At 33.4% G+C, this 19,681-nt stretch overlaps 2 protein-coding genes, 1 long non-coding RNA gene and 1 pseudogene across 4 annotated transcripts; 3 read left to right on the top strand and 1 right to left on the bottom strand.

The window, feature by feature from the left end:
• The first annotated feature begins 2,677 nt into the window (after positions 1 to 2,677).
• LOC120134777 lies at positions 2,678 to 4,390 on the top strand (annotated as a pseudogene).
• On the top strand, positions 2,943 to 3,396 carry LOC120134070. 2 transcript variants are annotated; one of them, XR_005517148.1, is made up of 3 exons: positions 2,943 to 3,064; positions 3,131 to 3,263; positions 3,387 to 3,396. It is a non-coding gene; the product is annotated as an uncharacterized LOC120134070 (long non-coding RNA). The 2 variants fall into 2 exon arrangements; XR_005517149.1 differs by having other exon boundaries at positions 2,972 to 3,064; positions 3,128 to 3,263.
• Positions 4,391 to 6,035: 1,645 nt separating the features above from the next.
• Positions 6,036 to 6,562, top strand: LOC120133812 (calcium-binding protein PBP1-like). The gene has a single exon (XM_039150332.1). The coding sequence runs from the start codon at positions 6,036 to 6,038 to the stop codon at positions 6,486 to 6,488; it is 453 nt and encodes a 150-aa protein (XP_039006263.1). The 3' UTR covers positions 6,489 to 6,562.
• Positions 6,563 to 6,821: 259 nt separating this feature from the next.
• On the bottom strand, positions 6,822 to 9,076 carry LOC120134063 (putative F-box/FBD/LRR-repeat protein At4g03220). Its single transcript, XM_039150542.1, has 3 exons — positions 7,934 to 9,076; positions 7,228 to 7,410; positions 6,822 to 7,124 (listed from the first exon to the last, which is right to left on the bottom strand). The coding sequence occupies exons 1-3, from the start codon at positions 8,987 to 8,989 to the stop codon at positions 6,822 to 6,824; spliced, it is 1,542 nt and encodes a 513-aa protein (XP_039006473.1). The 5' UTR covers positions 8,990 to 9,076.
• Positions 9,077 to 19,681: the final 10,605 nt, after the last annotated feature.

Genomic DNA, 19,681 nt, shown 5'->3' on the forward strand with positions numbered 1-19,681 from the left:
ATTATCACTCAATTATTTATATATTTTAAATTTATTTTTTTATTAAAAAATAACTGTATGAACTGGAAGTTAATATATTGATTGAAATATAATAAAAATATATTTTAATTATGTGTGATGGTATTATTGTTACTTTCAATCACTATCTCGACAATATAATATTTCAAGTATTAGCTTGATAGTGTAATGTAAACAGAGAGTTGATCCATAAAATACAACTTAAATGATTTTAGATCATATTTTATCATATATTAGTCAACGGATAACATCAAACTTAGGCAGCTGTCATTTTTTTAACGGAAAAAAATAATTTTAGAACATATAAATAATTGGGCGATGATTCAATAAAATAACACTCTATAATCTGATTTTGTAACTTTAAATAATAAAAAAATTAAAAATAACAACACTATGTAATTAAAGATTATTTGTATACTTTACTTATTTACAAGTAAATTCTTTTATTTTTATTGTTTTGGATAATTTGATTTTTATTACCCAAATAGTAAAAACATACTATAAAAAATCAGTGTTCAGAATACAGAGATTGTCCTACATACAAAAATAAACAACAATCAATCAATACCTCAATTTCTACATAAAGTAATATTTACACATCAAATAAGGTTTCTACCTTTAGTTGCAAACCAACTGTTTCCTTAATAGCTTGTAGCAGTTCTTCAAAAGTTCTAGATTTATCTTTGAAGATCCTTTTGTTTTTTTCCTCCCATAGGATGTAGATTAGAGCGGTGGAAGCAACCTTCAAGATATAAGTGATCAGCGATTTACCTTTCCAAAACATAGAGGCCCAAACTAAGAAATCATTCCATGACAAGTAGTGATTATGTAAACCATTCATACCACTAAGGGAGAAGATTGTTGCCTAAAGAGAAGCAGCAGTTGGATAATCAAAGAGCAAATGATTTCGATTTTCCATAACAACACCACAAATATTACACGTGCAGTCATTGATAAATCTTATTTGGTGCAGTCTTTCCTTTGCAGTCTTTACTTGTTTACAAGTAAATTCTTTTATTTTTATTTCATTTCATCTAATATGTAATAATCAAATTGGAAAATAAAAATAGGGGTAAAATTGTGATATAGGGCACTGTAGAAGAGGAGAAAGTAATAGCGGAAATGGAAAGAAAGGGAAGTGAGGGGGGTAAAGGGGGTGTGGTGGGAAGATGAGCCAGATGTTGTAATGTATTGTTTATATGTGGCATTAAATTTAGCTCCCTTTACCTTCTGTTTCGCCCTTTGGCTCGTTTCCTCCGTTTGTTTGGAAAATATTTTGTTATTTTGTTATTAAGCGGTGGCTGTGCACAACCACTTCTCTGCTCTGCTATGTTTTTCATTCATTCGGTTAGAACCCTCACGTGTTGCCACGTGTCGTTAGTTGATCGCCCGAGATTCAGATTCTCTTCCTCCTTCAGGGCCAAGGATTAGCCACGTGGATTGGTGTTGATTCGGGTCGATTGCGTGTACGGCTGGTGTTATCTCGCTGTCTTCTCTTGATTTGCTGCTTCGTATTTAATCTTGATGATCACTGGCCAAGGCAAAAAGATATCTTAATAACCGCTAAGATTTTACCATTTTGCGGACTTGCGCTGCACTCGCCCGTGATCCCCCCTCGAATTATTGTAAATATATTAGATTTTCTTAATCAAATATCACCTTTTAAAAAATGGATAACTACAAGTTTAGTACGTAAATCATTATTAACTTCCCATTCAAGCAAGATCCACAAGGGAGAAAGCAGCTTGTGTAGTGGAGAAGAGCACATTTACTGGAGGTCAAGTAAGCTTGATTCATGTCATATCGTTAAATCAAATGAACTGCCTTCTACAATAGTCGAATTCTTGGATTTTATCCAGGGTGACGCACAAGTTTACTAGACAAGAAGATCAATAAATCAGATGAACTGTCTTCTGCAACAGTGAGATTCATGAATTTTAGCCAGGGTAACATAAAAGTTTACCAAGAAAAAGAATGGTGATAAATTCTACTGGTTATTTGCAGTATTGGCAGTTGGGTACAGACAATAAAAGTTGGTCCTTGATATGGTTGGAGCCAAAGAATGTTTGTAGTAAGTTCAAATTTTGTGGCAACTTTGGCATCTGTACGGGCAACAGTAGGTTTCCACAAATGTTTGCCGGGTTCCAAACCTAAATTCTGGGAGAAATGGTATGCCGGATATTTTTCGGACGGTTGCTGCAGAAATTATAAATCATCATGTGGCAATGACTTCTTGACGTTTAAAAGAATGAAATTGGAAGATTCAGACTCATCATGTGAGGCAAAGGATGAAATAGAATGCAGGGAAGAGTGCCTCAAGAAGCGCCAGTGCCAGCCTTATTCATTTGTTGGCCAGAGAGACTCCACTACTTCATGTTTGATATAGTCGGGGATCTCGAAAATCTTCAGGAGGGTCAAGACGCAGCTACGATCTCCACGCACTGGTAGCGCTGTCTGTCTGGTACTTTACTCTGCACCAATGAGCAATGGAAAAATACTCAACTTGGATTTACTGTCTTTTCTACTTTGCACAAACAACAGTTAAAAATTGTGAGACTTGTGGCACAAACATGGTCCCTTATCCCCCAAGTACCGGACCAAAATGCGGTGATCCAATGTACTTTAGTTTCTACTGTAATAACAATACAGACTAAGTTTCATGGCACCTAATGGCAACTATAGTGTCGTTACAGTCAATCGTCACGCACGGACATTTATCATCCAAGTGAAGACCGAAGAGGCAACTAATTGTTATGCTATGCATTCTTTAGCAAGCAGAATTTTGCAGTTCGATCGATCATCACCATTCAATGTGATCAGCAACTGCAGAGGAGATGTTGGCAACTTGACAACTTCTGATTCTTCACTAAATGGTATGGTTGATGTACAAATTAGTTGGAAGCCACCGCCGGAGCCAATCTGTACTCCATCTGCAGACTGCAAGGACTGGCCGCATTCAACTTGTAATGAAACGGGAAATGGACGAAGACGGTGCCTTTGCGGTTCAACCTTTCATTGGGATGGCTCGGCTTTGAATTGTCTCAAGGTTAGTACTCAATTTGATGCGTAGACCTGTGTTACATTTACTGCAATTTCCCTATTATTGCAGTAGCTGGACAGTTGGTAAGGTCTCCTGATAAAAGCAAGCCACTCCCTTTGATCCTTGGAATATCTCTGCCAATTGGGATGACCATTTTGTGCGCTGTAGCTTCGGTTTACACATGGAGAACAAAGGTGGTGAAGAAGTTTCTGTAAAGAGGCTCTCAAGTGTTTCAGGACAAGGCTTGGAGGAATTTAAGAACGAGGTCAATTTATCGCTAAACTTCAACATCGGAATCTTGTGAGACTATTGGGATACTGCATAAGAGGAGAAGAAAAGATTCTACTCAATGAATATATGCCCAACAAAAGCTTAGACTCTTTGTTATTTGGTAATTAGCCACTATAACCTCCACTGTTTCCTCATTTTATATGTACGTGAAGGCATGTTATGGGATGAATGATGTATCTTATGGTAAAGGTGAATCATGATCAAGCCAGCAATTGGATTGGTCGGTACGCTTCAACATCATTTTGGGAATCGCTAGAGGATTGCTTTATCTTCACCAAGATTCCAGATTGAGAATCATTCAGAGGGATTTGAAAACTAGTAACATACTATTGGATGCGGAGATGAACCCGAAAATATCCGATTTCGGCCGTGGGAGGATAATCCAAGGAAAAGAAACCGAATCAAACACAGTTATAGTAATGGGAACAAAGTGAGTAAAAGGCAGAATTTAATCATAATGAGTGTGGCTAAATGAAGTGGATATATGGCGCCAGAATATGCATTAGAAGGATTTTTCTCGGTAAAATCCGATGTTTTTAGCTTCAGTGTAGTTATGTTCGAGATCATTAGCGGAAAAAAGAACATGATAATTTATCAGGTGGAAAATGCACCCAGCCTTGTTGATTATGCAAGTAGATATGAATTAATCTTTGACTAATTTCCTTCCCCATACCATTGCCAAGTAATGCAGCTCTGAATATTTTGGTCCAGGGATGAAGACTGTGGCAAGGGGACAAGGCATTGGATTTAATGGATGAGACAATACGGTGGAGTTGCAATGCGAGTGAGTTTATAAGGTGCGTACATGTTGGGCTTTTATGCCTGCAGGAAGATCCCAGTGAGCTCCCCACCATGGCCGATGTTGTGCTCATGCTTGGCACCCAAAATTTAAGCCCTGCCATTCCTAAACAGCCAGCTTACCTGACAATGAAATCTCTTTCTGACAGCTCAGTAATGCAGAAACTAATAGTGAAACCACTTTTTCTATCGAAGAATGTCGATAGTTTGAGAATGCTCTCTCATTATTGTTATTGTTCTTGATCAAAATACGGTTCTCATCCTTGTACTATGCAAAAAAATTGGGATGACATCATTTGTTTTTCTGTTTTTATATTAGTAATAGTTAACAATGAGGCGTTGGATTTTGAAGGTTTCAAGTTTCAAGTCTCACTTGTCCAGGTGATCCTGACTGTTGTCCCCATAATACCCTCGAGGAATACACAACCTTATCCTCTCTGCTCATGGTAATCACAATAACGTGTCCTTCCATTGATAAGACTTCATTGGGGGTAGGCTGGAGTACTACTCATGTGGTCATGAAGTATTGAGTGGAGTATGCTAGTTATGACACTCTCTTCCTTGGTTAATTTCTTTCAGTCATATTGACCTGGTGTCTCAAGCCTATATGATGTCTAGGACTACCCCTCTCTTTTGAAGATGATGATCAAAGATACCCCCTTCCCCCACTATTAATGCACAAGGCCTAATAAAAGGTTAGTGAAGGAATATTTTGCTTTCTATATTGGTGAGATGACCCTTGTTGTGTTAAGGCCTCGTTTTGAACGGAGCTTGCTATTGATGCGATTCCTTTGTTCTCCACATGTCATGTACTTGCCTTCACTTGTCTAACTTCCTCTCCGTAATCGTATAGCACAAGGTGCTCATGTTTTAAATGTATATTGATTTGTATATTTGTTTATATCATTAATATCAATAATGTCATCGTTTAATTATTTGCCCAAGATTTGAATGTTACTGCGTATTCACACATACAAAGGCTACGATGTTAGTTGTTCAATTGTGGGAAATGTGAAAGCATGATTGGGAATTATTGTGTCACTTATAAATCAAGTTAGGTTTATCTAATTATGGATGTTTTTATACGGGCACCACATTTATACCCTTCCCGTCCACATTTCATGTGCAAAAATAAGACCATTCTCCATTAATTAATGCCAACATCCATGCATGCGTGACACATGAGAAAAGCTACGTATTATCTATTATTTTTATAGTTGACTTTATTTTCTATTATAATTGATAATTCAAAGTTCAAATCAATAAATTTTATTTTATTTTTGAACAGTCTAAGTAATTATAAGATAGTATTTGTTAAAAATATTTTTTTTTAATTGACATCGCACACACACCAAATTCAACCTCCAAAGACAAAATTCCTTTTTATTACTTTTTAACTGTAGTTTAAACTATTCAATTGTTTAGATCTCAATTTATTATTTATTTAATGATAAATTGAGATTAAAAATAATAATAATATTAAAAATGTTCACATGCATTCTGGATGTGCTGCCTCTATCTGACGCAGATAAAAAATAATACTAAAAATGTTCACGTGCATTCTGAAGTGCTACCAAGAAAGATGTAGCATATTATTCTCAACCGGAAAGTCCTTAGGCTCTAAGTCATGAATTAGTAAATTACCCATGAAATTTCACACATGACCCTGTTTGGTTAAGTAACATTAGAAAATAGTGCGGACAACAGCTTCCCCGAAGCAGAGTTTTTGTTTTTATTTTATTTTCCAGCTTTGCATGAATCAGCTGATCCGAAGTAAAGAATCGTGTTCCTTCGCTGTCATACATAAGGAAAACATAATCCATCTTCTTTCCAGGAAAAAACCTCTTTAATTTCCTCATCTATCATCTCCCTTGTTATATAAACCCCAATGCATCTCAATACATTAGAAAGTAGCAACTTATTAGTTTCTTTGCGGATAATCATAGTCATTAGCAATTTAGCATTTAGCAACACTCAATGGCGGGGGGTTAGTAAAACAGCACCCGATTTCGAGGACTTATTGCCGGCGATGGCTGAGAAGCTGGGCGGAGACGGGCTGATGAGGGAATTGTGCAATGGTTTCAAGGTGTTGATGGACAGGGACAAAGGGGTGATCACTGCGGCCAGCTTGAAGAGCAACGCGGCAATGCTTGGCTTGCAAGATTTGAGAGATGACGAGCTTGCAAGCATGGTGAAGGAAGGCGATCTTGATGGTGACGGGGCTCTCAATGAGATGGAATTTTGTGTGTTGATGTTCAGATTAAGCCCCGGATTGATGGAAGAGTCCCGCTTATTGCTCGAAGAAATACTCGAACAAGAGCTCAAAACTGCTGGATTCTAACATGATTTTATGTTAACTTAAGACCCTTTTTACTCGTTACAATATCTTAATAGTTAACACAATGCATACTTCAATATTGGTAAAGGAATTTAATGATCTTCTCTTTTATTGTCAAATGTATAACTCTGTTTCTTCCTCCGCTCTGCAATTATTATCTTCTCTTTGTGTGTATTCATTACTAATACCAAATGTTTAATGCAACAATTGCTGAAGAAACTAGTAGAAGTCACAATAAAGTTGCCAATGCCATTGATGCTGCAAATCTACATCAAACATCCATTGTTTCCCACATAATTCAAAGGACCTTGATTGGTTAATACAAGCAAATAAGGCTTAGAGAAATTGAATCTTTGCATTAGAGGAGGCCCGCGAAAATCCCATCATTTGTGACCTAATCTTTTGTCTTCGTAGGGAATCTCTGTAGTTGCAGTGTCCCGAGAAAAGGGTCATTTCCTGCAAGGCTTTCCCGTGCTTCAACAAGAACTTTGCTAGGCTAACTTCATTCTCACATTCTAAGAACCCATGGATTTTCACTACACTAAGGTGGTTTAGCAAGGGTTTCAAAGCGTGGGTTTGGGATTCCCAGAATTGTTCTTCCTCAGAGGTAGGCATGTCCCACAAGTCCTTATTCCATTTCTGAATGAGTGAAAACAAAAAAAGAACAAAGGTGGAACAACCATGTGATTAAATTAAACATGAAGTAAAACAAAAAAGAAGATAATAATTTGTGGGCAGTTACTCTTCTTTCAATCTTGTAATCATTGAGGATCTTGAGAATTAGAGTGTGTAACGTAGGAGAGCTCTTGAAAAGATAAGCTAAACTGGGGACGTTATCTCTGTTGAAGCCAGTCTGCAGTTCCAGAGATTTGAGATGGTTGAATGGATGTATTACGTTTGCAATGTAATTCCTGCTTGACAACACCTGCTACATAATAATCCCTATATATAAGTTCCATGCGGTTTAAATCTAATCTATTTGGTATCAATTATTATAATTTTTAGTATCTTTTATGTTCATTATACTTGTGTAATGTTCGAGACTGTGATTCTCCCTTCCAATAACATCATCTCCAAAGTTTAAACATGTGTTTTCTCCGTGAGAGTAAAATATTTCTTACTAATGTACTCAACACTTACTGATGTTAGTATTAATGATCTGCCAATGCATTAATCATTATAGTTAACATGCATGAAATTTACTCCTTAGATAGTACACTCCATTAAACATGATAGTCAATTAAACATAGATCGAAGGGTGTTATGGGGCACGATCGTACTATCTGGAAATTTCAAATCCCCAAGTATTTTAAGGTATTTTTTATTACATTTTTTTACTATGATCTAATCTTGTATCTTTTAAATTTTTAATATAACTTTTCAGGTTCGAATCAAATCTTGTATCAGTACGTGCAATAAGCAATCCATGAATTGAGAAGTTAATGTACCTCAACGCACTCGCTCTCAAGCGTTAGGCTGTGGAGTCTGGAGAGACCTGATAAAAGATTAGACACACTCCGAATCTTTGTTACACTGAGATCTTCACCGACTACAAAGAAACCAATGGAGGCCTCGTGCGCCGATATCAGATTCTCCAGCGAGCTGTTCTCCGTTATTGAATTATATTCCCAAACCATACTTCTCAAGCTTGGAGCATTCATCTTCACCCAACTCTCCCCACATTTTGCATCAAAACAGCTTGCAACTCTCAATCTCTTTAATCTTGCACCCGAAACATCCAGCCCAATTAACTGAAAACACTTCTCCAGTGTCAAATCTTCGAGGACCAAGCAACTGACCTTAAGATGTTTCAACCCAAAGCATGTATCGAGATTCAATTTCTTGAGCCGAGGAAACGACGCATCCGTGAACAAATCCGAAAGCGAGGGCTGGGTGTATAAGATGACGAGAGACAAAGATAAGGTGTGGAGTGATCGGAAACCGCCTTTCATAACCGAGGGAGGCGGTAACCGGAAACCGGGATAACTAGATCTCAACTTGAAGACCCGCAAGGATTCACTGGTGAGAACGCTTCGTGGGAAATTAAAGTAATCGTCGGTGGTGACTTCTACGTCTAATTCCTGCACATTTTGCCTTACGGCAAGACGGATCAAGCCATTTAGACGTGAAAAACTCAAAGGAGCACGGAAACGAAGGATCCTTAGATCGGAATGCTTGTCGCGGATAGCTAATACCTGGCTAATGAAGTCCAATCGTTTATTAGACAAAGAATGAGGTGGTGTTAATAATCGTTTCACCGTACTCGCTGGGTTCACCTTCGTCGAATAAACTCCAATTGTATTAATGGAGGTGAAATCAAGATCAGGAAACGATATCCACAACGATCTCCATCTTTTTGATAAGACGCTTGTTTGTGCTATGGTTTTGATTGGGAGATGGAATAGAATTTGATGGAGAACAACATCTGGGAGATCACTGATCCTGTCGATCCCATTCTCGCTTTCAAACCAAAACCTCTTTCGTTTCGCAGCTCTTGTTTCCATTGAAACTATGGTTTTGTTTTTGTTTTTTTTTTTCCTTCTTCTCCTTCCACTGAAATCTGTGTTGAGAGATTAGGGTTTGAATTTTTCAAAAGAGTGAAGTAACGAGATAACGATAAAGGCGTAAGAGTTTGTTTGCATTAAAATTAGGTCAAATAAATAATTATTTATTTAGCTACATGTTAGTGATGCCGTTAATTTGTTTTAAACTCTATTACTGTATAGGTTAAAATTTAATTTCAGCTTTTCATTCAATAATTTAATAAAACACTGTTATAATAAATATTAAAAGTTTAATGTTAATGATAAATAAATATTTCATATAATTAATAAAAATATACATTTGACTGAAGATTAAATATTAAAATTATACTTTATTTTATTTTAATTCTAATAAATCTAGATTTGATATATTCTTACATATCTTTATTTAGATTCGATTACACACTTAAAAGGGAAAATTTTATTATCTGTTAATTTACTTTATTTTTTAAAATAGAAATTTTCATTAAAATCAAATGAAAAGCATCATTATTTAGGATTTTTAAAAGTTTTATGGTTTAATTTTATATTAAAATTTTTCATTAAACGGAGAAGTATTATAAGAAAAGACAATATAAATATCATTTATCACTCGACTAACTAATGGATTTTAAATAATTTAAAATTACTTTTAATTCAAATATATATTATATTATCTTTAGGATGAATTTATTTATTTTATTTGATTTTATATTCTAATCAATCTATTTTTTAAAAAATACTTTAAATAACCTTAATAAATGAAATTTAAATAAATATAATTTTTTTTTATTTTGATAATATTTTTATTCTAATAATTTTAATATTTTTTTATGGTTTCCCTCCCGATTCTAAGGTTTTGTCTTCACTAATCCGGACTTACTCGCGTCGCACACCTGACTTTGGTGGGTGAGTCTCCTAGTAGGGATTTTCTGTATATCAAACTACTTACCACTTGAACCAACCATTGTTACATATTCTAATACTATTTCTTTTATTCTTAATTTTTTAATTAAAAAGTAAATAAATTCTTAAAATTTTAGTTAAAATTAAGGGTAAAGTATAGTAATGGTCACTGAACATTTCTGAAGCTTGCATTTAGGTCCCCCAACTTTTAAAACTTGTAATACAGTCCCCCAACATTTATTCCGTTTGCAATATGGTCCCCCAACTTAAACCACCGTTAGAAATTAGAGTAAATTATATAAAAGGTTATTGAACTTTTCAGACACTTGAATTTAGGTCCCCCAACTTTTAAAACTTGCAAAACAGTCCTCAATTTCATTCTAAACCCCAATTTCCAAAGTAATTCAATTTCATTCTCAACCCTAAATTCCAAATAATTCAATTAATTCAATTATGTCAGATTTATTATTATTTATTTCATCTTATTTCATGTGATACGTATTTTTTATATAAATATAATAGTATAATTCTTATCTGTTGAAAAAAAAATTTAATTAAAAAAGTAGTTAGGATATAGAAGAGGTTAAAAATAATTCGAATTTTAAATTTATAAAATGTTATTTTGACGTATAAATAAAAGTGTAAACTACTAGGTTGACAACTTAACTATCTAGCCCTTTTTACTTTTGTCATCGATCTTTTAAATTTATCAATCATACAACATAATTATTTAACTATTTCAACTAAGCCACTAGTCGTTACCAATTGATACAAATGATGAAGTGGCAGTTAAAAGGAATTGACATTATTATACATTCAATCTTTATTATTTATATAATCAATTTGGTCCTAAATTAAATAGAATTTAATTAATTAATCATTTAATTAGGATCTGACATGTGTTAGCACATGATCATGACACGTGTCATTGGTGACGCATGTCACCACCTAATTATTTATATATGCTATCAATTTGGTCCTAAATTAAATAAAATTTAATAAATTAATCATTTAACCAGATCTGACATATGTTAACACATGATCATGATATATGTTATTGGTGACACCTGTCACCACCTAATTAGAAGAAATTAAGTTACAAAGAAGTAAAATTTGGGTCTTGGGCAAACTCAAACCTGAGTCACGCAAATGAAAGATACAGGGTGGAGCCACTAAGCTAACACCATCGTTTGTGTTAAGAGATATACAATAATACATATACTAATAGTATGACCAATGCCAGAAAAAAAGAATATAATGGAAAACGGAAATAATGAGATTTGAACTTCGGCAAAAAATTTGAAAGCAATAAATGATGGGAAAATATTATATTTTTTTACAATAAAAAATATTATATTTGATAAATTGTTTGATAGATTTAATATATTTTTTAAATATTAGTTGATACAATATTTTAAAAGAATAAATTTAAGATTTATATATTTTAACTAAATTTAATATTTATATTTTCATATTTATAATTCATGATTATATATATAATCTTAAGTTGAGTATTTCTAATATAATTAATAATTTTAATTTCTTATTAAAAATAAAATATTCAAAAATATAAATGATTCATACATTAATATATGAATATATTTTTTTATTTATACATCTAAATATAAATATACATTTATATAAATATATTTTTATTCGTATATTGAAATATTTTGATTAAAATATAAACATATTTTAAATACTAGTTTATACAAGAAAAATAAAATATATCAAAAATATAAATGATTCATACATTTAAATATAAATTGAATCATTTATATTTTCTATACATCTATATTTAATAAGAAAATAAAATTATTGGGGGACTGTTTTGAAAATTTTAAAAGTTGGGGACCTAAATTCAAGTGCCTAAAAAGTTCAATGACCGTTTATATAATTTACCCTTATTTTCTAACAGTTATTTAAGTTGGGGGACCATATTGCAAACGGAATAAATGTTGGGGGACTGTATTGCAAGTTTTAAAAATTGGGGTACCTAAATGCAAGCTTCAGAAATGTTCAGTGACCATTACTATACTTTACCCTAAAATTAATTATACTCTTAAATTCAATCATGTCATCATTTATACGTGAATTATCTAATCAACAATTTAAACTATTATATTAATACCGTTAATTGCCCTATCAACACTTTAAATTTTAGAGAAAATGTAAAGTTAATACATTTAAAAAATATTGATTTTAATTTAAATTTACTACCAAAACTAAAGTACATTTTAATTCAAAATTTATATAAGGCTTAAATGTATCAATATCTATATTGTTTATATCGAGTTACTCTTAAATTATTTTTTGGGGATGTTTTATCCCTTAAAGTTTAATTTGTTTTCTCATTTGCCCCAAACTATTAATTCTTTTAAAAAAAGCCAAGGGTAAAATATATATTTAGTCACTCAACTATTCCTATTGTTCTGTTTGTTCACCAAACTATTTTTCTTTTCAAAATCATCACTAAAACAATATACCCGCCACTATGCGGCTATTCCCTAAACGGCGTCTCTACCTAAATCGCCATCTTTTTTAACCATCACTATGCAATTATGTTGGTGTCGTTACTGAAATACATTGAAATATAAGCATGGAGATGGAGGGTAGGACAAAAGGGTCTGAAATGGTACAGTGGGTTTCGAAGCAAAGGTTTTGAAAGTGGAATTTAACGTAGTGGATGGTTTCGAGGGAAGGCTTGGTGCCGGCGAGATGAGGGTGGAAGGTAGGAGGAGACAATGTAGTTGGAGGCAGAAGAGAGGAATAATTGGTGGAAAATGAAGGTATGTTTGGGATTTCTGGGTGGGTGATGGACAGTGTAGAAACCTATGACGACGAGAATTATGAGGAATCCACAAGTACATAGCGGCGATCTCTTTCAAGTGAAGCTGTTGTTTGGTTTTGTAAGATTTTGAGACATTTTTTTCTTTTCTTTCTTTGAATTAGATGACAAGGCATGAGGCTTTGTTTAGCAAAGGTGGCTGCCTAGCTCAACACACTTTTTGTTTTTCAAAGAAAAAGATAGAGGAGCTACTCTCCAGGTTTAATATACAAAATTTTTAAGTATATATTCATTTAGAGAAGGTGTCAAAGCTTTGAAGAGGATTATATAAATCAATCAATTCAACACCCAATGCGATGTTTGCTTTGACGGAATATACATGTAGTTCCGTGACGATTTCACGAGAATATGAATAGATTTTTTTTTTTTAATTTGCAAAGGGATAATTTTACTCTTGTAACCTCAAAAGCATCACTGGAAAGGCGAGTTTTAGAGGAGGGTTTTGAAGAGCGAAAAAGAGAGTGGAGTTAAGTTTTGGTGAAGAAAATGAAAGGGAAAAGAGTTGCATGCCTTTTTTTAAGGTTTGTTAACTTGTATTTGATTTTAATTGATAAAATTGTCTAATTTTTAATGGTGAGTGTTGGACATTCATGGACGAAGAAGAATTGCTAATGACCATGTTGTTCTTTCTACATGTTCAGGAATGATTTTGAAAAAGAAAATAATTAGGTTACCAAAAAAATAGTTGAGTGAATAAAACAGTCCATTATAAATAGTTGGGTGACTAAATATATATTTTACCCTTAATATTTTTTAACATAGTTAACCGTTGGTGGAAATAAGATAACGATTTAAACTTTAAGTTTCAAAACGTCTCAAAAAATATTTTAAGGTACAACTCGGTATAAATGATATACTTTAGGGACAATGATGCATTTAAGCCTTTATATAAATTATATGTATATATATATATATATAAACCATCTAAAAATTATCAAATTTGAGAATTATCAACCAACAATCAATCGGTCTAAAATGATGAGGTATTAAATTTTTTAAATAAAGTCAGGGTTTAAATCTTACAAATTAGATTAGGATGGTCGCCCTCATAATAGACCGATGGACTAGTTGATTAATAATAATTAATATATAGGCTACTAATAAGTAATTCAAAAAATTAGAGTATCACCAAAAATAATATAGAGATTTTAGTTCTGTTTAAACTTGCTAAACATTCGTTTATAAATTGTTTGCTGTATGACCAATTTATTTAGGGACGCGCCATGGTAACAACCTTTGGCAGTTTGCCGCTTTTATTGCACCGTGTATAATATATACGGTGACCACCAAGTTTGTGTGTCAATTAAACTTTCCTTTTCCTATAGTGCTGCCATAATTAATTAAAGTTAAACTTTCCTTTTCCCTTTCCACCAAGTTAATACACTTTGCTGTTAAGTATAAAAAATTATATTTAATAGTTAACAATTTTTAAAATAAGTAATTAAAAGTTTTTAATTGATATCTTTTATCTTTCCTAAATCATTAGGTATTAAGAGTAAGAGTTATCATTCCTTAATCCTGTACCCCTAAATAGAAACGGTTAAAATAAATATTTTACTCGATGATTTTGAAAGGAAACTTCGCCTGCATAATATGTATGTATGTATGTATGTATGTATAACAGAATTTGACGCTATAAAGATGCAATTTCAATATGATATTTACATAACATTACAGATACCTCCTATTCTACTGATGAAACAAAATCACTCCTTTATTTCTGCCTATAGATTTATGATACCCTTTTTCTTGTAACTCGAATGTAGGCAAAAACAGATGCGAAAATAGCAGTGAAAAAGATCCCGCCGATGATGACACCACCGCCTGCCGCTGACATATCTGATGCATGATGTTTTCCCAGCCTTCTAATCTCCGGTGCTTCAGCCTCTCCGCTCTCATCCGCTGGACTTTCAGCAGGCTCACGATTTGCTTCCCTAGAAATCACCCACCCTGCCTCATCCTTTTTATCAACCTCAGAAGGTTTCAGTTTCACCTCGGATTCTTGGTCAGCCGTTGCATGGAGAAGCAACAGCTCCACCAAAACCAAGCAAACTAAAACAACCTTGCCCCAACCCATGCTTTTGTGAAGAAAATAATCGTGCAACGTTGAACTTTGGAACAGTGTCGTTCGACTCCTTCGGCGATGTTTCATTTGATGTGGATTGGTGAATCTATTTATAAAGAGAGTGAATGGTTAAGGATTTGGTGTGTGGGTCCTATTGTTGTAATCACGTTCGGAAAAAAGAAGATAGGGTTTGGTTGTTTGGGAAGAGAGAAAATAATAAAAGAACGTATTCAATCACTCTTTTTATTCTCCTAGTTTCGTTTTGATATTTTTAAAATGAACAAATTATTGATGTAGTAAATTTTTTATTTTTTAAATAATGATATGATATATCAATATTATTATTAATTTTTTAGTGACAGATGAATAAAATAGATCTAAAATATAACATTAAAAATGATTTTAATAAAATAATTGAGAAATAAAAATAAAACTACAATAACATGTGGGTGATAAAATACATAATTTATTCAAGAAAAATAATAGGTTGGGGGAATGGGTGTCGGTTAGAGTGTCTACGTTTTATTTCAACCTAGGCAAAGTGAAAGCTGGAGGGAAAGACACATGGTGAGTAATATGTGCAAGTTTTAGAAGATGACGCTAGACAACAACTGGGTTGAATTATGTAAAGTCTAAAAACAATATTTTTATTGGTTGGGCTTTTGATTGTTGTGCAATGGAAAGATGAGAGAAGTTCCAAAAACTGGATTTTGTGAGCATATGGAGAGCAGTAGTATAGTATTATATTGGTCCAGGGAGTTGTATTCCACCCACCGACCCAAGTTAAATTATTTTGTGAGAACATCTTCTTCGGCAAAACTTTCGAGATAACATTCTCGAATTTTTTATTTAACGATATAACATACTCTCAATATTAATTACTCAAATAGGACGAATTGCACAGTGTTGGCCGTAGGTCGCCATGCCTTTCGGGCGACCTACGGCGTGACAGCTTCCTAGCATAGGTCGCCATGCCCTCCGGGCGACCTTGTAGGTCGCCATGCACGCCAGGCGACATGGTAGGTCGCCATGCACGCTGGGCGACCTTGTCCTGCGCCCTGCTCCCCATTGCATGCTCGCCTGCGCCCTGCTCCCCGTTGCATGCTCGCCTGCTCCCCACTGCATGCAGGCGACCTCTTCCGACGTGCATGGCGCATGCAAAGCTTCATCTTCTCACCACAGCTCGTAGCAAAGCTTCATCCTCTCGCCACAGCTCGTATAGAACACTTTTGTCGTGATTTCATTATTGTATGCATGAGGGAGACAGGGGTGAGGGAGGCAGAGCCACCTTTGTCATGATTTCAGCAGAATCACGGAAGAGTTCGAGCCGCTTGCATAGCGACCTACAAGGTCGCACCGAGTGTATGGCGACCTATAATCTCGTTTGGCTTGCATGGCGACCAATCCATGCACTGTATAATTCACACCATTTGAACAATTATTTCTTAGACAATATTATCACGTGAATTTTTTTTTTTCACAACAATATCTCGTGAGTTTTGCCCATCTTCTTCCTTTTTGCTTTCATGGATTTGTTTTTTTTAGGTGCAGGGGATTTGGGTTTGTTACTGTTTAGGGTTATATACATTGAAAAAACTGTTTGGGATTGATATTTTTGGTTTTGCGGTCCAGCTGGGGATTCATAGGAGAAGTAGGGCCGTGTTGCGACCTAATTAATTACCATTTTTTCACCAAACCTCAATCCCTTGTGCCACCACCAAAGGGAAAGTCGAGACTAAATCTATAAAGATTGGGTAAACTACAAAAATGGTCACTTTGTTTTCATATTTATAAACTTTTATTAATCAAATTTTAAAAATATAAAATTTGATCACTTACGTTATTGTTTTAAGTTTTAGTAGCTTAAAAGTTGAATGTAATTAGTTTGGTTACGTGACCCGTTAATAAAAATGTTTAATTTTTCTCCAATATTTATTATTATAGGTTCAATTTTTTTTCTAGATTTTATTATTAGGGATATATTCTTATAATTTATTTTTTCTAATATTTGTATAACTGTCTAACTTTTTGCCAATATTTTCTTATAACATTTGTTATTAAGGATCCAATTTTTCAATACTTGTTATCAGGGGTCTAATTTTTTTAATATTTGTTATTAGGGGCATACTTTTAAAATTTAATTTTTTTTAATATTTATTTGTTATTATGAGTTTAATTTTTTCAATACTTTTTATTAGAGGTATAATTTTTTTAATATTTTTTATTAAGAGAATGTTCTTAAAATTTACTTTTTCTTTAATATTTGTTATTAGGAACCTATTTTTTTCAATACTTGTTATTATGAATCTACTCTTAAATTTTTTTTCAACACTTGTTATTGTGAACAATAACTTAAATTACGGTATGTAACTAAAACTACGATCGTTATGTAGTGGCGACGACATCGTCCGAAACAACGATATCCACAACAGTTATGTCCATAATAGCATATGTTATTGAAAATTTACAATCCTGATAATTGTAGTGACTACAATATCATCAATTATGTTCACAATAGCGATAAATACAATGCGACCAAACACAATGCTACCAAAGACACAAATGCAAACTATAATTTAAATCACTAATTAGATGTCTAATTTTTTATTTACCCGAGGGTTATCAAAATCTCAGAAACAGACTTGAGCAGAAGTACAACTACATGTAACCAGGAAGACGTATTGTCCCATCCAACTTTCTTGCTCTAATAGCAATTTTGGTCTCTATCAAATCATTCGTTAAACTAAACTCTGGTCTTCAGTTTTTAGGTTTAAAGAAGTTAAGAATCAAAGAAAAAGAAAGAAAACGATGACTGGGGGAGTAAATCCTGATTTGATTTATTTGTTTGGTCTGCATTCTATCATAATTCTCTGCATGTTTAACGATAGGAACATACACACGATTCTATACTAGGAAAAATGAATTTTAAATTTTTTAGGAGATAACGATCTAATAAAAATTTAGGAAGATAAAAATATATTATCAATAAAAAATAAAAAAATAATATATGATAATTTTATAGACGATAACTCACTCAATTCATTCATACCTAAGGATGGCATTGACAAAGGAGCTCATAAATATCTCATGTGGCAAGTCGCAACCATAAAAATTCACAACTGAATTATAACAATAAATTGGCATCGTCACTCAATTTGTGGTCGCATTATGATTATGTTGTGATGGTAGACGTAACAATGTCCAACTCCAAGGGGTTCTTAAAGATGTGTTTAAAAAGGAATAAACTTTTGGCATAAAACCAAAGCAGGAGAGCAAAATGGTCCAGGCAATCTTAGCAGTTGCGGTTGAAGATGAAACATGTAGTTGAGGGCATGATGCTCCATTGCATTTAATGCAGATAATGATGTTGCGGACATGACCTCAAGCCTTGGCCAAAACCATATCAAACTTGGTGAACCAAAACAAAAACTGATCATCCATGGCGACTATGGTTGTTACAAAGCGAAATCGATGCGGACTACTTCTGTCTCTCTGCTGTACTGATGGAGCATTATCAACAAACATATTCACAACAAATATGGCATCATTTAGAGCCACAATATTTGAACAACTTGTGCAGCGTGGGGTTGTCATTTTTGGCTGTGTGCCAACTATCCTATATGCATCTTTACCACAATGCTTACCATCTATTATCTTTATTTAAACGTATCAAAATTAGCTCTGATATTTATCCGGATAATTATTTTACTTTCTTTTTTCCTATACAGTATTCTATTCCTTAATGTTTTAATTTTTATTTAAAATATTTTTTATTGAAATAAAATCATTAATTGACTAATAGTTAACGTTGTTACTGACATAAAATTTTTACATGTGTTAAATTATTAGCGTGTCACATGCCACATCACCCAAATGATGTTTCATATGTCACAACACTCAAAGTGACAATGTAACGTGTGTCACATTACTTTAAGTGATGATACGTCATGTGTCATGTCTCTTAAAACGATGATATAACATGTGCCATGTTACCCAAAGTGATAACTTGTCACGTGGCTCGTTATCCAAGACAATAATAAGACATATGTCACGTTATTCAAGATGATGATATAACATATGTCACACTATATAAGGTAACAACATAGCATGTGTCATATCACTCAAAGTAAAGACGTGACATATGTCACACCACATAAGGTGATGATATGTCATATGTCATGCCGCCTAGGATAATTAAATAACATGTGACGAACTATCCACTATGATAACATAGCATATATTAAATCACCCAAGATGATGATGTGATATGTAACACATCATTAAGTATATTGTCATATACACACTTGATCACCTTAAAATTTGAATTTCTCTCTATTTGTTATCTATTTTATTAATTGTGCCAACCTAAAATTCTATTTATGTTTATCTACATATAAAAATTTTATTTTGTTAATATGTATATACACACACCTAAAAATATTTATAATTTCATCACTGTTTATATACATGTAGAATGTCACATTAGCAACACACATTAACTGATAATTAACTAACGATTTAAATACAATATGAACTATTTTAACTAAAAATTAAAATATTTCAGAAAAAAAAAGTTAAAATAGCCATTTGATTAAATGTTGAGAATAATTTTGACATGATGTCTATTATATAAATAGCATTTGTTAAAGTTACAACTTACAACTATTCGTGGTTATTTGCGTTTTTTTTTTCCCAGGTAAAACGGGATCGCTCTTGCGAAATTAAAGTCCTTACAAAAGGAGAAACGAATAATTGATGGGTCAAAACCCCAAACCAAATCTGACAAACGGGCTATCCCTCAAAACGTAGAAAGGCCCTATACACTCGATAAAATGCTCATTCATATATAGTAGAA

This window comes from Hibiscus syriacus, unplaced genomic scaffold, assembly GCF_006381635.1.
Source record: "Hibiscus syriacus cultivar Baekdansim isolate YM2019G1 unplaced genomic scaffold, ASM638163v2 tig00110597_pilon, whole genome shotgun sequence".
Taxonomy (NCBI): Eukaryota; Viridiplantae; Streptophyta; class Magnoliopsida; order Malvales; family Malvaceae; genus Hibiscus; species Hibiscus syriacus.

Bases quoted from the DNA above. Each gene is read 5' to 3' on its own strand.
- LOC120133812 (XM_039150332.1), top strand. From the start codon at position 6,036: ATGCATCTCAATACATTAGAAAGTAGCAACTTATTAGTTTCTTTGCGG.
- LOC120134063 (XM_039150542.1), bottom strand. From the start codon at position 8,989: ATGGAAACAAGAGCTGCGAAACGAAAGAGGTTTTGGTTTGAAAGCGAG. The intron at 7,411-7,933 runs GTACATTAACTT...ATTATGTAGCAG, and splicing joins TTGAGAGCGAGTGCGTTGAG to GTGTTGTCAAGCAGGAATTA. The intron at 7,125-7,227 runs GTAACTGCCCAC...TCACTCATTCAG, and splicing joins ATTACAAGATTGAAAGAAGA to AAATGGAATAAGGACTTGTG.